This window comes from Grammomys surdaster, unplaced genomic scaffold, assembly GCF_004785775.1.
Source record: "Grammomys surdaster isolate TR1022 unplaced genomic scaffold, NIH_TR_1.0 135, whole genome shotgun sequence".
In the NCBI taxonomy this organism is placed as follows: domain Eukaryota; kingdom Metazoa; phylum Chordata; class Mammalia; order Rodentia; family Muridae; genus Grammomys; species Grammomys surdaster.
Genome location: NW_021604593.1, coordinates 4,741,434 through 4,753,286, shown reverse-complemented (window position 1 = coordinate 4,753,286; position 11,853 = coordinate 4,741,434). Strand labels below are relative to the sequence as shown.

General features: G+C 49.7%; 1 protein-coding gene across 4 annotated transcripts in view; it reads left to right on the top strand.

Moving 5' to 3' along the window:
* The window catches only part of Bin1 (bridging integrator 1), a 57,442-nt gene that overhangs the window by 11,335 nt on the left and 34,254 nt on the right, over window positions 1-11,853 (top strand). The window contains exon 1 of one of the 4 annotated variants that reach the window (XM_028762692.1): window positions 8,432-8,537. The exons of the other annotated variants lie outside the window; for them this stretch is intronic. Coding sequence (XP_028618525.1) covers window positions 8,466-8,537 — 72 coding nt within the window. The 5' untranslated portion in view covers window positions 8,432-8,465. Of the gene's footprint in view, window positions 1-8,431; window positions 8,538-11,853 lie in introns of those variants that run through there. 4 annotated transcript variants of the gene reach the window in all.

The following is an 11,853-nucleotide window of genomic DNA, read 5'->3' as shown; positions in this document are numbered from 1 at the left end:
CCTAAGCCTTCCTGCTGTATCTTCCCTAGCCACCGCCCAGAGCTGGAGTTAGGGATTGGAACTCAGCCATCCCCTCAGTCCTGGCTCTGCCCACCTTGTGCTGTCTTTCTCTTGAACACAGGGGGTTAGAGGATGGGTTGGGGGAAGTGTCTACCCTAGAGCAAATGACAGAGCTTCTGTGTTTTTAGATGGAACCCTGTGTGGGCTGCCTTTGTTTCTGAGGGACTGGCATGTGTTTGGGATGTAGGCAGGGACTTGCTACCTTGGAAGCTACCACTCCAGAGAAAGTGAACTGGACCCTGAACGGTGGCAGGGATTTCTTCACGACCCTGGATCTCCTATGAACTCCAGAAATGTGCCAGGGTGAATAAACTGGGGTATTCTCATGAGTAAGGGTGCCCAGAGGTTCAGGGATGGATGTGAATAAAGCTGGCCTGGTCCTTGATTTGGTAATAACAGCTGGGTCAAGAAATACCCACCATCTCCCATGAAAGATAGGTTGGGGACTCTAGGGGCCATTAGTGGCTGGCAGGAGACATAAGGATCAGTTTCATCAGTACAGACTGAATCTTGTCCCCTACTGAGGGGTAGACCCTCCTTCGAATCCCTTTGACATTCAGAAGGTTACTTGTGGAGGACAATATCCTCCATGGTAGAGCTGAAATGTCACTACTGGTCAGTCCAGGACGCTGTAGGTCAGGGAGACAGCCTTTTACAAGGAGTGTGGTGGCACCTTAGACCAGCCTGGGTCTGTGGCCTCCACCCGAGCTCTTGGCCTTCATGCTAAATCCAGCCCCAGCTTGGGATCCAGATAGTGGGACCTGAGACACAGAGGGAAAGGAAGAAGTTAGTAAGTCACTTCTTGCAGGGGGCCAGCCCCAGGCCACACTGCCCTACCAACTGTTGGCCAAGGGGCCAGCCTGTGGAATTTACTGGGTTGCAGTTTATTTCCAGCCTCAGCCCTTTCTCCTGCCTCCTGCTTGGGCTCATTCTTGCACTAGCAACAGTTGATTTTCAGCAGGAGGCCCATGGGCAGGGGCAGCTAGGGGCCAGTGGGACAGTCTGGTCAGAGGGTGTATGATGATTGGGTTTGGGTTCTGGGACCTCTGCCCTCTCTTCTGCTGGGGAGTCCATGTCACCCTCCCTGGGCTCAACACCTAAGCCCTTCTACCACAGGAGACAGTGAAGTCCGGATGGTGGGACCCAGCTCTTGGCAAATGCTCTACAAGAGTTCTGACATCATAGAGGGAAGTGTCTACTACAGAGGAGATGGAACCAGGGTGACTTGCCCAAGGTTGCAGTACAGTGACTGTCCTCTGGTTGCTCCTCATTCTGCTTCTCTGAGCTGATGAACCCCTAAAGTGTTGAGCTCAGTGGTGCTCAGGGCCCCAGGCAGAAGTCATGCAAGGCATTCAGTTTGCAGTACTAGCCACACAGTGCTCAACCTCTCTGAGCCTCTTCATGTTCTGCTGCTGTGCTCATTAGGACCTGGAGTGTGGTGCTATGGCAAAGCCACTCAAGCTGTTGGAGCTGTTTCCTCCCAACCCCCCTTGACTTGCATTTAGAGGTATGAGGTCAGTGGCTTCTCTGGCCTCGATTTAGTTCTCTTTGCCTACTGTGCTTTCTAAGCCGCTTTCTTTGCCAAGACAGGAACAACAGGGGTTTGGTTGATTATACAGCCCAGTCTGGTCTTGAACTCATGGTCCTCCTGCCTGAGCCTTCCAAGTGCTGGGTCTACAGACATGCACCCCCACATCACTGATTATCCCCTTATAGGAAGAAATTATGGAACGTTGTAAGGGAAGTATGAATTCCCATGATTTTTTTCTTTCCCGTGTGTTTGTGTGTGTTCACATGTGTGTGCATGGGTGTATTGGTCAAAAGTCAACCTCAGGTGTCATTTCTCAGGTACCCTGTTTCTTTGAGACATAGGTTTTCACTGTCCCGGAGCTCTCTGATCCAACTAGGCTGGCTAATTAGTGAGCTCCACAGATCTCCCTCTCCTGCCCTGCTCTCAATGCTAGAACAACTGGCATGTACTACCATGCCATATAGTTTTGGGGGAAGGGATTGAACTTAGGTCTTCATGTTTGCAAGGAAAGCAGTTTACTGACTGACCCATCTCCCTATGGTTCACTCTTGTTGCTTGGAGAAGAGGCAGGGATAAAAAACAAAACAAAACAAACAAGTTTATTTTTTATGGAATAACATGATTTTTCAGTGTTTCTGTTTTTGTTTTGTAGTGCGGGGAGCGGAACCCAGGGCTCATGCCTGCTAAGGCAGCTGGTACACTGGGCGCATGTGTGCTCTTCCGCAGCCCAGGCAGCAGGTGTTGAGGGGGTGGGAGATGGTGGCTTAAGAGGCAGATCCACCCCCATGCCTGGGCTGAGAATAACGCCACACTTGTGTTGGGGCAGGGAGTGGTGGCTCTGGTGACTTATCTGGATAGGTGGGTACAGGACTGCAGCCCGGGGTAGGGCGTGTGCCTGTGGGGACTGTGCCCCACCCAACATGACAGGCCCTGGGGTCACCCTGTGCCATTCACATTCCACTGGAGGTGCCTGGTTGCCAGACTTTTGGCCTAGCTCTAGGGCCAGACTATTGAGGCCCAGTCAGGGCTCCACACAGTGGCTGCTGGTGGTTCTGCGAGACTCTCCCTACAGGGACAGTCCTTTGATTTTCCCTCTCGCTGACTCTTGAGGAACATACTGTCTTATCCTTGTGTGTGTGGCACATACACGGGGGCCTAAAGCTGATGTTGCTCTCTCTTCCACTGTACTCTTCTAAGGCAGGGTCTCAATCAAACCCAGGGTTTACCTCTATTACTAGCCAACTTGCTGTGGGGGATCCCCTGTGCCCTCTAAGGCTTGGGTCACAGAAAGCTGCCATGCCCACCCAACAGATTCTGGGACCCCAAATTTCCAGCCCTCTTGTGTTTATAACTAGTTCTTTAAGCACTAGCCCATTTCTGTTTTTTTTTTTTTTTTTTTTTTAGAGAGTCTCTCATTGACCTGATAGGTGAGGCTAACTGGGGATCCTCTGACTCTGCCCTTCCAGTGCTAGGATTACAAGTGTCCCACCTGGTTTTTATGTGGGTTCTAGGACTTGGGTCCTCATGCTTACAAGGAAACCAGTTTACTATATGGGCTATATCTCCAACCTCTTCACCTCTCTAACCAAGAAGCACAGGGCAAGAGACCAAGGTTCTTACGGGATCCCAAAGAATTGCAGCCAAGAAGGCTGCTGCTGCTGGAGGGAGCTTGGTTTGTGAATTGTAGGCTTAGCTGCTGTCTATTTCTGAGGAAGGCTAAGCATGAGCTCAAGAGAGTCACAGTAGTGTATGTGGGTACATGTGGAGAGCTGGGTAGGGTGGGGAGTAGGTGGATGGGCTAGCTTGGAAAAAGGCTATCCTCCCTAGGTTAGGATAAAGCAGAGATGACAGGAATAGAACCAGCCGCGACTCCTAGGGTGGGGTCTGGTCCTTATGCCTCCTTATACTTCTTGGCATCCCTGGGCACCTCACTGTTCCATGTATCACCATCTTGGAGAATGACATCCTTTCTCTAATTGTTCAAACCTGGGTCCCCCCATCCCCTGCCATTTTTCATATCATATTTGGTTATTTTCACCATTTCCTGTCTGTGTTCTGGCCACTGAGATCTCACCTGAATGGATTCCCTGACCTGCCCTTTTGAAGGATATCCCCATGTAGCAAAACCTGATAGAACAGAAGTCAATCAAAATCAGGCTTGATGGGTGGGAGACTGTCCCAGTTGGTAGTGTTTACTCTACTGATACCAGGACCCGAGTTCCATCCTTCAGAACTTAACGCTCACTGATTTAGCTAGACTGTCAGGCTAGAAAGCTTCTTGTCACTTCCCCAGTTACTCGCCCCTTGTGAAAGTTGGTAAGAACAGAAAATGGTGCTGGAGGGCTGGCAATGTGGCTGAGCTGGTAGAGTATCTGCCTGTGCACAGGCCCTTGAGTTGTCTCCCTAGCATCACACAAACCTGGGCTGGTGGCACACACCTGGAATCCTATCACTACAGAGGAGGAAACAGGCTCAAGGATGGTGACTTAAAGATTCAGGAGCTAAACTGAGAGGACTCAGGTCTATCCCTTAGGGTAACCCTGAGCCTGTGGGTGGGGGAGACCCCTCTCCACCTTGTGAGTTTCCATTACTTTGAGTACCTCCAGCAGGGGTGGGGGGATGTCTGAGGGCTGGTGAACATTCTAATCTTCTATGGATAGAACTCTGTTTAGGGCTTCTTCCTAAGACCGGCATCACAGACACTTGTCTGTTAACTTTGAAGATGGAAGGCAGAGCTGGTGGCTGGCCAGCTGGTGCTGCCCTGCAGGAAGCATCAAGGGTTGTTCCTGGCCAGGGTCTTCTCCATCCTGGATGTGTTTTCAGAGACTGAGCTTCTGCATGGGAACTTGATTCTCTCTACTAAGACCACAGCTGGGCAGGTGCAAGGCCTTGGGCCCAGCAGCCTGAGCCCTCCCACAGGCTAGGCCCCAGTTCCAGCCTTTCTCTCTTTGGTTGCTCTCTCTTCCTTCCTGGAGTTGGGGATTAGGCACAGCAACAGCTCTGTCTGGATCGGCTCCTCACGACTAAGCTGTCAGTTACAGGCTCAGTTGCTTTTGCTGGGCCCACTCTGAAGGGATGGAGCATGCATTTGCTACATACTGAACATAGCAACTTGAGGGAAGGAAAGAAGGAAGGTTTGTGTGGTCCATCATTGTGGGAAAGGTAGGACTTCAATAGCATGGGACAGCTGGCCACACTGCATCTGAGGTCAGGAAGCAGAGAAGTGGATGCTGGTGCTTAGCTCTCTGTGTCCTGTTTAGTCCGCCCAGGACCCCAGCTTAGGAAATGGTGCAGCCTGCATTCAGGGTGGATCTTCGTACCTTAATTAGCCCAGTCTAGAAAATTCTTCTAGACATACCCAGAGGTTTGTTGTGGGTGATTCTAGAGCCTTTCAATTTGACAGTCAATATAAATCATCACAGTTTCTGAACTCAGGCTCTGAGGAGACATGGGCAGAGTCCAGTGAGATGAGACGCTTTCCCTCAAGCAGCCATCAGCTCATGAGGCAAGAGTGACCTCCAGGGGCCACATGGTAATGAAGTCGTAGTCCTCTGTCATCCATCCTACTTGGTGTGCCTCTGTCTACTCTCTCACAAAATGGCTACCATAAACCTGCTTGTTCCAGAAAAGAAGAAGAGTGGAAGTCGAAATTGAAGGTGGCTCAGATGACAGCTTAGACCAAGAAAAGGGTCTGGACAGGCCTGTGAGCATCCCTGAGCTAGAGCCCTCTGTTGGAGGAAAATGATCTCTATTGGAACCTACCACACTAAGCACTGGCCAGAGAAGTCTGCAGAAGCTGCTGCTTGGTCCCAGCCCCAACAGGTGATGGTCTGGGTGATTGCTGGTCCTGGTCTGTCTGTCTTTCCACATTGACTGATCTGAGCTGCACTGACTCACGACTGCTTCAAGATCACAGACTCCTGGCCCTGTTCTGCTTAGCAATGAGCCCAATAGTGTCTTTGCTTTGGTTCCCTTTTCTTGCTTAAAAAAATATTATTGGTGTGTGTGTGTGTGTGTGTCTATGTGTGTGTGTGTGTGTGTGTGTATGTGTGTGTGTGTGTGTGTGTGTGTGTGTCTACTCTCTCCTTTTACCATGGGTTGTGGGGATCAGACTTCCAGTCCTCAGGCAAATGTTGCAAGAGGTTCTTTCCCATCAAGCCATCTGGTCTACCCTGTCTTGCATTTCTTATCTCTGGTTTAATTACTTCTTTCATTGTTTAAGGAAGGAGAGGTTTATTTCAGCTTATAGTTTGAGGAGATACAGATCATCATAGTAGGAGTCTGAGGCAGCTAGTCACATTGCATCTGCAGTCAGGAAGCAAGGAGACATGAATGCTGGTGTTCATCTCATTTTCTCTTAAGTTCAGGATCCCAGCCCAGGGGATGGTGCCACCTATATTTAGGGTGAGTGTTCCCACTTCATCCCAGTCTAGAAACTCTCTCACAGCCACACCTAGAGGTTCTTCTCCTAGGTTATTCTATCTCCCGCCAAATTGACAATATTAACCACCACAGAGGGCTATGCTCAGGACCTTGAGACATGAAGTGAAGACTAAATACCAGGGAGCAAGGAGTCCCAGTTCAGTGATACCTAATGGGAAGAAAGGGCTGATTCTAGGGTGGAGGCAGGCCAGGATAGGAGGAGCCTGGAACATTTTGCAATGCTAGTAAAGAAGGTCAGGAAGATAAAGGGGGGATACGTCAGGAGGCTCCCGCTGGTCACATTTGGGACATTTGAACATCAAAAAGAATAATGATGGGAACAGATTCGTGCCACAGTGAATACAGAATGAAAGCATGAGTTCCTGTCACTAGGCTTACCACTTGCAGAGGTAAGCAGGGAGGCTCTTCATAGAAGGCCAGGGCACATGGAGGAGGCTGAGTCACAGTTACAAGTGCTTCTCAGACTCAAGGTGGGGGAGGGGCACCTAAACTAATTCAGCAGGATAGGCTGAAGCCTGGAGTTCCTTTTCTTCACCAGGCTCTTGGCTAACAGTTGTGCAGCTGGTCCATAGACTTCCCGTGCTGATTAGTTTTATGTCAACCTGACACAAGATAGGGTCATTTGGAAAGAGGGAACCTCAAACGAGGAAATGCTCTCACCAGATTGGGCCTGTTGGCAACCCTGTAGGATTTTCTGATTGATGATTGGTATGAGAGGTCCCAGCTCCCTGTGGATGGTATTACCCCTGAGCAAATAGTCCCAGATGCTATTAAAAAAAGGTAGGTTGAGCAAACCATGAGGAGCAAGCCAATAAGCAGCATTCCTTCATGGCTTCTGCTTTAGTTCCTGCTTTGAGTTCTTGCCCCAACCCTCTTCAGTGATAGTCTGTGATGTGGAACTATAATTGGCATAAATCCTTCCCACCCTAAGTTGGTTTCGGTTATGATATTGTATTACAGGATTAAAAACTCTGAGACACCTTTGATTAGCAAACCTGTGTGTGTGCATCCACATGTGTGTTTATGTATGTGTTTGGGTGTGCTGTGCATGTCTGTGTGTAGGCCAACACCAATATTTTTCTCAGTGACTTTCCACCCAATTTACTGAGTCAGGGTTACTCACTGAACCTGAGACCCACTGCTTCTGCTGCTACAGCTCCCCAGCTGGCCAGCAAGTCCCAGGAATCCATCTGTCGCTGCCTCTCCAGTGTTGGAATCAACTTTTCTGTGTGGTTGCTGTGGATCTGAACTTGTGTTTGATTCCATAAAACAGGTTGTGCTGTCCACAGCTGTAATCGTAGCACTTGGGAGGTAGAGGTAGGAGGATCAGAAGATCAGAGTTACTCTTGGTTAAATAGTGAGTTTGAGGCCAGCCTGAGCTACATGAGACACTGCCTCAAAACAAACAACAAACAAACAAACAAACAAACAAGGAAAAGGTCAAATGTTGCAGATGGCAAGAGTTGTCCAGTGGGTACGAAGGAGGAGAGCACACAGTGGAGTGTTGTGTTACATGTTCATCTTTTTACAAGGTCTGTTCTTTCAGAACAAGACTCTGAGGGGGACTTGTGAAGGCTGGTGTGAAGCATGGGCCTTGATCAGAACCTCCGCCTTCTTACTGTCAGGAGCCTGGATGTTTGGTGGCTGTTCTTGTGAGAGCCAGCCCAGGTCATTCCAGTGTCCTAGCAGAGATGGAGAGGAGAACCCCTCATCTCTAGGGCAGAGCCAGAAGAGCGTGGTGTAAGAGAGGGGCTGGGAAGGATCTTTGATGCTAAAGGTCCTTGTGATAGAGAATGGACCTTGTGGAAACTGTCGCTGCTCACCTTTGCCATTGCTGTCTCTTCTGAGAATTTGACACAAGAGAGCCCTCTGGGACAGAAGAGGGGAGGTGGGAGGATCCTCCACCCCTTCTCCTCCTGGGTGCCCACCTCTGGCCACTCCCATATCCTTGGTCTATCTTCTTCATATCTCTGTATTTCCCTATAAGGCTTGCAGCTGGCCAGTCTGCCTCTGCTATCCTGGGAGGCCTTCTAAGTTTGGGGTATGGGGACCCAGGGGAATGCCCACACTATGCTCTGAACCAGAGCACCTAGCTTGTCTGATCCCAGCTCTGTGTCAGAGGGATGTAGGGGTGAGGAGGGAACCATAGAGAAATGCCCTAGAGTATCAGGGAATTAGTGTAAAATTCAGGGGGTACCTGGGCAGATGGACAGACCTTTGGCCTGATTCTGGGGTCCCTTCCTCATTTTTGTTTCCTACAGGGGAAACCTGTCTGATTTCTCGCAGGGCCTTCTGCCTGCCTTCCTGTCCGCCCCAGTTCGAGTGTGTGAGGGCGTTAGAGTGTGCATCCTGTCTCTGCAGTCCCCAACCACAGCCTCTGCTATATGAAGAAGTTCAGTGGGGAGGGTGGGGGAGACGCCCTACTGACTGGATGAAACTCACTCGGAGACACTTTCTTGCTGAGGCTACAGCTCAAACTCGCTGGGAGGAGATGATGAGGAAGGTGAAGGCCTGAGGACTTTCTTGAGGGTCTCTGCAGTGGAATGGGGGTCCTGGGAGGAGGTTGGTGAGTGTGTGCACTCATGTCTGTGAGTAGGCATTGCCAGTGTTGGCGAAATGAAGTGAGGGGTGGTTGGAGTTCAGTCTCCACTTCCTACAGCAGGTGAGACGGCAGGGACCTTCGGTTTTCTTGCCTGGCCTGGGCTTTCCATTTCCCTTTATCTTTTCTCCTGGGCTCCAGGATTTGACCCTGGGTTCTGGAAAACCTGGTTATCTTCTACTACTAGACTCTGTGTGTGTGTGTGTGTGTGTGTGTGTGTGTGTGTGTGACAGAGAGAGACAGAGAGAGACAGTGAGAGAGAGACACACACACAAGCACACACAGAGAAAGAGGGAGGAAGGGATGGAGGGAGGGAGGAAGAGCGAGACATACAGACATATGTATAGACAGAAAGAGACACAAGCACACAGGGAGGGAGGGAGGGAGGGAGGGAGAGAGAGAAAGAGGGACAGACTGACACACACACAGGGAAAGAGAGAGGAAGAGAGAGAAAGAGGGTATTGTAGAGTTGCTGGAGGGTTTGGCAGGGTGTCTCATATACTCAAGGAGAATGCCGAGCCCAGAGCCTCTGTTCTTACTCTAGGCCAAGAGGAAGGCCACCCTGGGCACTAGGGGACTTAAGAGGACTTCCTTCCTTCCCAGAGGCACAGGTGGCTCCAGCAGGCCCTGGCCTTTGCCCAACAGCTCATCTCAGCCTTCCCGGGGAAAGTGGGCCGTCTCCTTTCGTGGCTGCAGAGGGGCTGTACAGCTGGATCTTTGTAGGAGGAGGTCTGGAGCCATGGCTGAGGTGTTCAGGCAGCTGTTGACATACACTTCAGCTCCACTCACATCTGGTCAAGGGCTGAGGATGTGAGGAGAGGAAACCCTGATAGGAGGTGACATTGAATGGCACTGATAAGGCTTCCCGGACTGCTGGCTCTGAGCCTGTTTAGTGACCTCTTGTGTTGGCAAGCACGTCATGTGGAGGTGTGGCCAGTCTGAGTCTTATCCTTTGTCCCATGTGAAAGCTCCTCTTTGTTCCTTACTAAGTGCCACGTGCAGGGTGAGAGGGTGGAATTGTAAGCGGCTGAAGGTCTGGGGCTTCCTTTTGTCATGTGTATGAATTAGAATCTACGTGACCCACAGTGGGATTTCCAAGTGTGTCCTACAACAAAGAGTTGAACCAGGAACACATGGTGATAGAAATAGACTAGAAAGGCTAGAAGGATGGGGCTAGGGAGGTGGCACACTACTAAAGCGCTCACTACTCAAGTGGGGTGACCTGAGTTCAGATCTCTGGAATCTATGTTAAGCCCATGTCTGTGATGCCACTAATCTATGGCTAGATAGGGGACAGAGACAGGAAGATCCCTAGACGCTCATGGAGTAGTCTGGCATCCAAACGTGGCATAAGGACAGGTTTACATGGCTTGTAGGGCAAATAGTTTACCCACTGAGTCAGTTCCGCAGCCTCTCACATGTTAGTCTGATACTTCTGGGATCTCTCTCTCTCTCTCTCTGCCCTATTCTCCTACCTCTCCAGTTCCGTCTATAACTCGGGATACCTGGGTACCACTGCGGCCACTGTCACCCTGCCCTTCTCATCCTTCAGAGCTCAGCTTTCTGTCTTGTGCTCTTCAGCCTCTCCTGATCCAGGCTGCTCCAGTTATGGAGGATCCCTGCTTCCTCAGTTCTCTGTGTCTGTGAGTTCAGCGCAAGAGATTCCAATGAGAGGGATGAATGGCCTCTGTTTGTGGGAAGAAGGGTGTGTGTGTGTGTGTGTGTGTGTGTGAGAGAATATGGGCTATGGAGGAAGAAACAGTGGCTATATCTCTGTCACTCTAATGGCCTACTCAAGTAGGAAGCTGGTGATAAGTGACTTCGGCCAGGCCAAGCAGCCCTTGCTATCCTCTCCGGTCTGTGGTGGTCGGTTCTGTGTTTATTCTGGGCTTCCCTGCAGTGTCATGGGTCTTGGCCGAGGCAGCAGAATCATCTGGGTATGTGAGGACACCCTGTTTGGCCCCTTTCCTACTCATCCCACGTTGAGTGGGTGGGGCTCCCAACAGTGAGTGAGATCAGTGGGGAGGGGCATTTGGTCTCTTAGGCTGTTTCTGGAGCTTTCTTCTTGGTGACGTCATGACAGCCCATCTGAGACTCCCTTCTTGGCTGTTAATAGAGCTTTGGATAGAAGCTAAGGAGTCCTGAGTGCTCCAGCCTCACTGTCTTCATCTATTTCTTGCTGGTACAATACAGGCAGGGTAATTTATAAAGAAAATGTTTTGGGGTTGGGCATAATTGATGAAGTGCATGCTGTGTAACCCTGAGGGCCTAAGTTCAGATCCTCAGACCCACGTAAGAGAAAGAAGGAAGGAAGAAAAACATTTTAGTCAATTTGCTGTCATTGTAACAAATACTTTAGACAATAGACCTAAAAAAGAGGAAAATGAGTCTCTCCCTTAGTTCTGTAACAGCCTACTTGCAAGTACCCTTCTTCTTACCCTACCTCCATTTGCTGGAAATTCTGCCTCTTGGTTAGCTCTTTCCTCTGACCCTCCCAGCTTTCCCTTCTCACCTATCTACATTCCTTTGTGTCAGCCACAGATAGCCAGAAACACCCTCAGTGCTACCAGAGACCCATAGCAGCCACACTGAGCATGTGGGTAGGTGATTTTCACTATCCTTCTGGTCTTCCATTGTGTTCTGACCAGACTTACTTTGAGTCCTTCCTGTAGCAGCCTGCTTGCAGGAGCCCCTCTTCCCATCCCAACTAGAGATGCCATCTCTTGGTACAGACCCAGAATCCCCCTTTCATCCCTGTCTCACTAGGCTTATTTTTTGTTCTACTATAGCCTACTTGCTGGAGTCCTTCCTCCCACCAAGTCTCTACTCCCTGAGGACTCACCTATTGGACTCCCTAGGTCTTTCACATAGCCCCTGCCAGCCTTTCCTCCTAGCTCACCCCATTCCTTTGTGTTACCCACTATCAGGGTCCCTGAAGCCACGTTTACCTGGGATCTAGAGAAGGCAATAGAAACCAAAGAATAAAACACCTACCCAACAAAGATAAGACTAAATATATCAATACCTATTCAAGTATATTAAAGAGGCTATGAATAAATCTCTTGAACACAAAGAAATAGTTGAATGAACTAATGAAAACAGTTAAAGACATGAAAGTAGAAATAGAATCACTAAAGAAAACCAAGATGGAAACAAAACAGGAAATGAATTTAGAATGTCAAACAAAAAAACTCAGAGGTAAGCCTCATCAACAGAATAC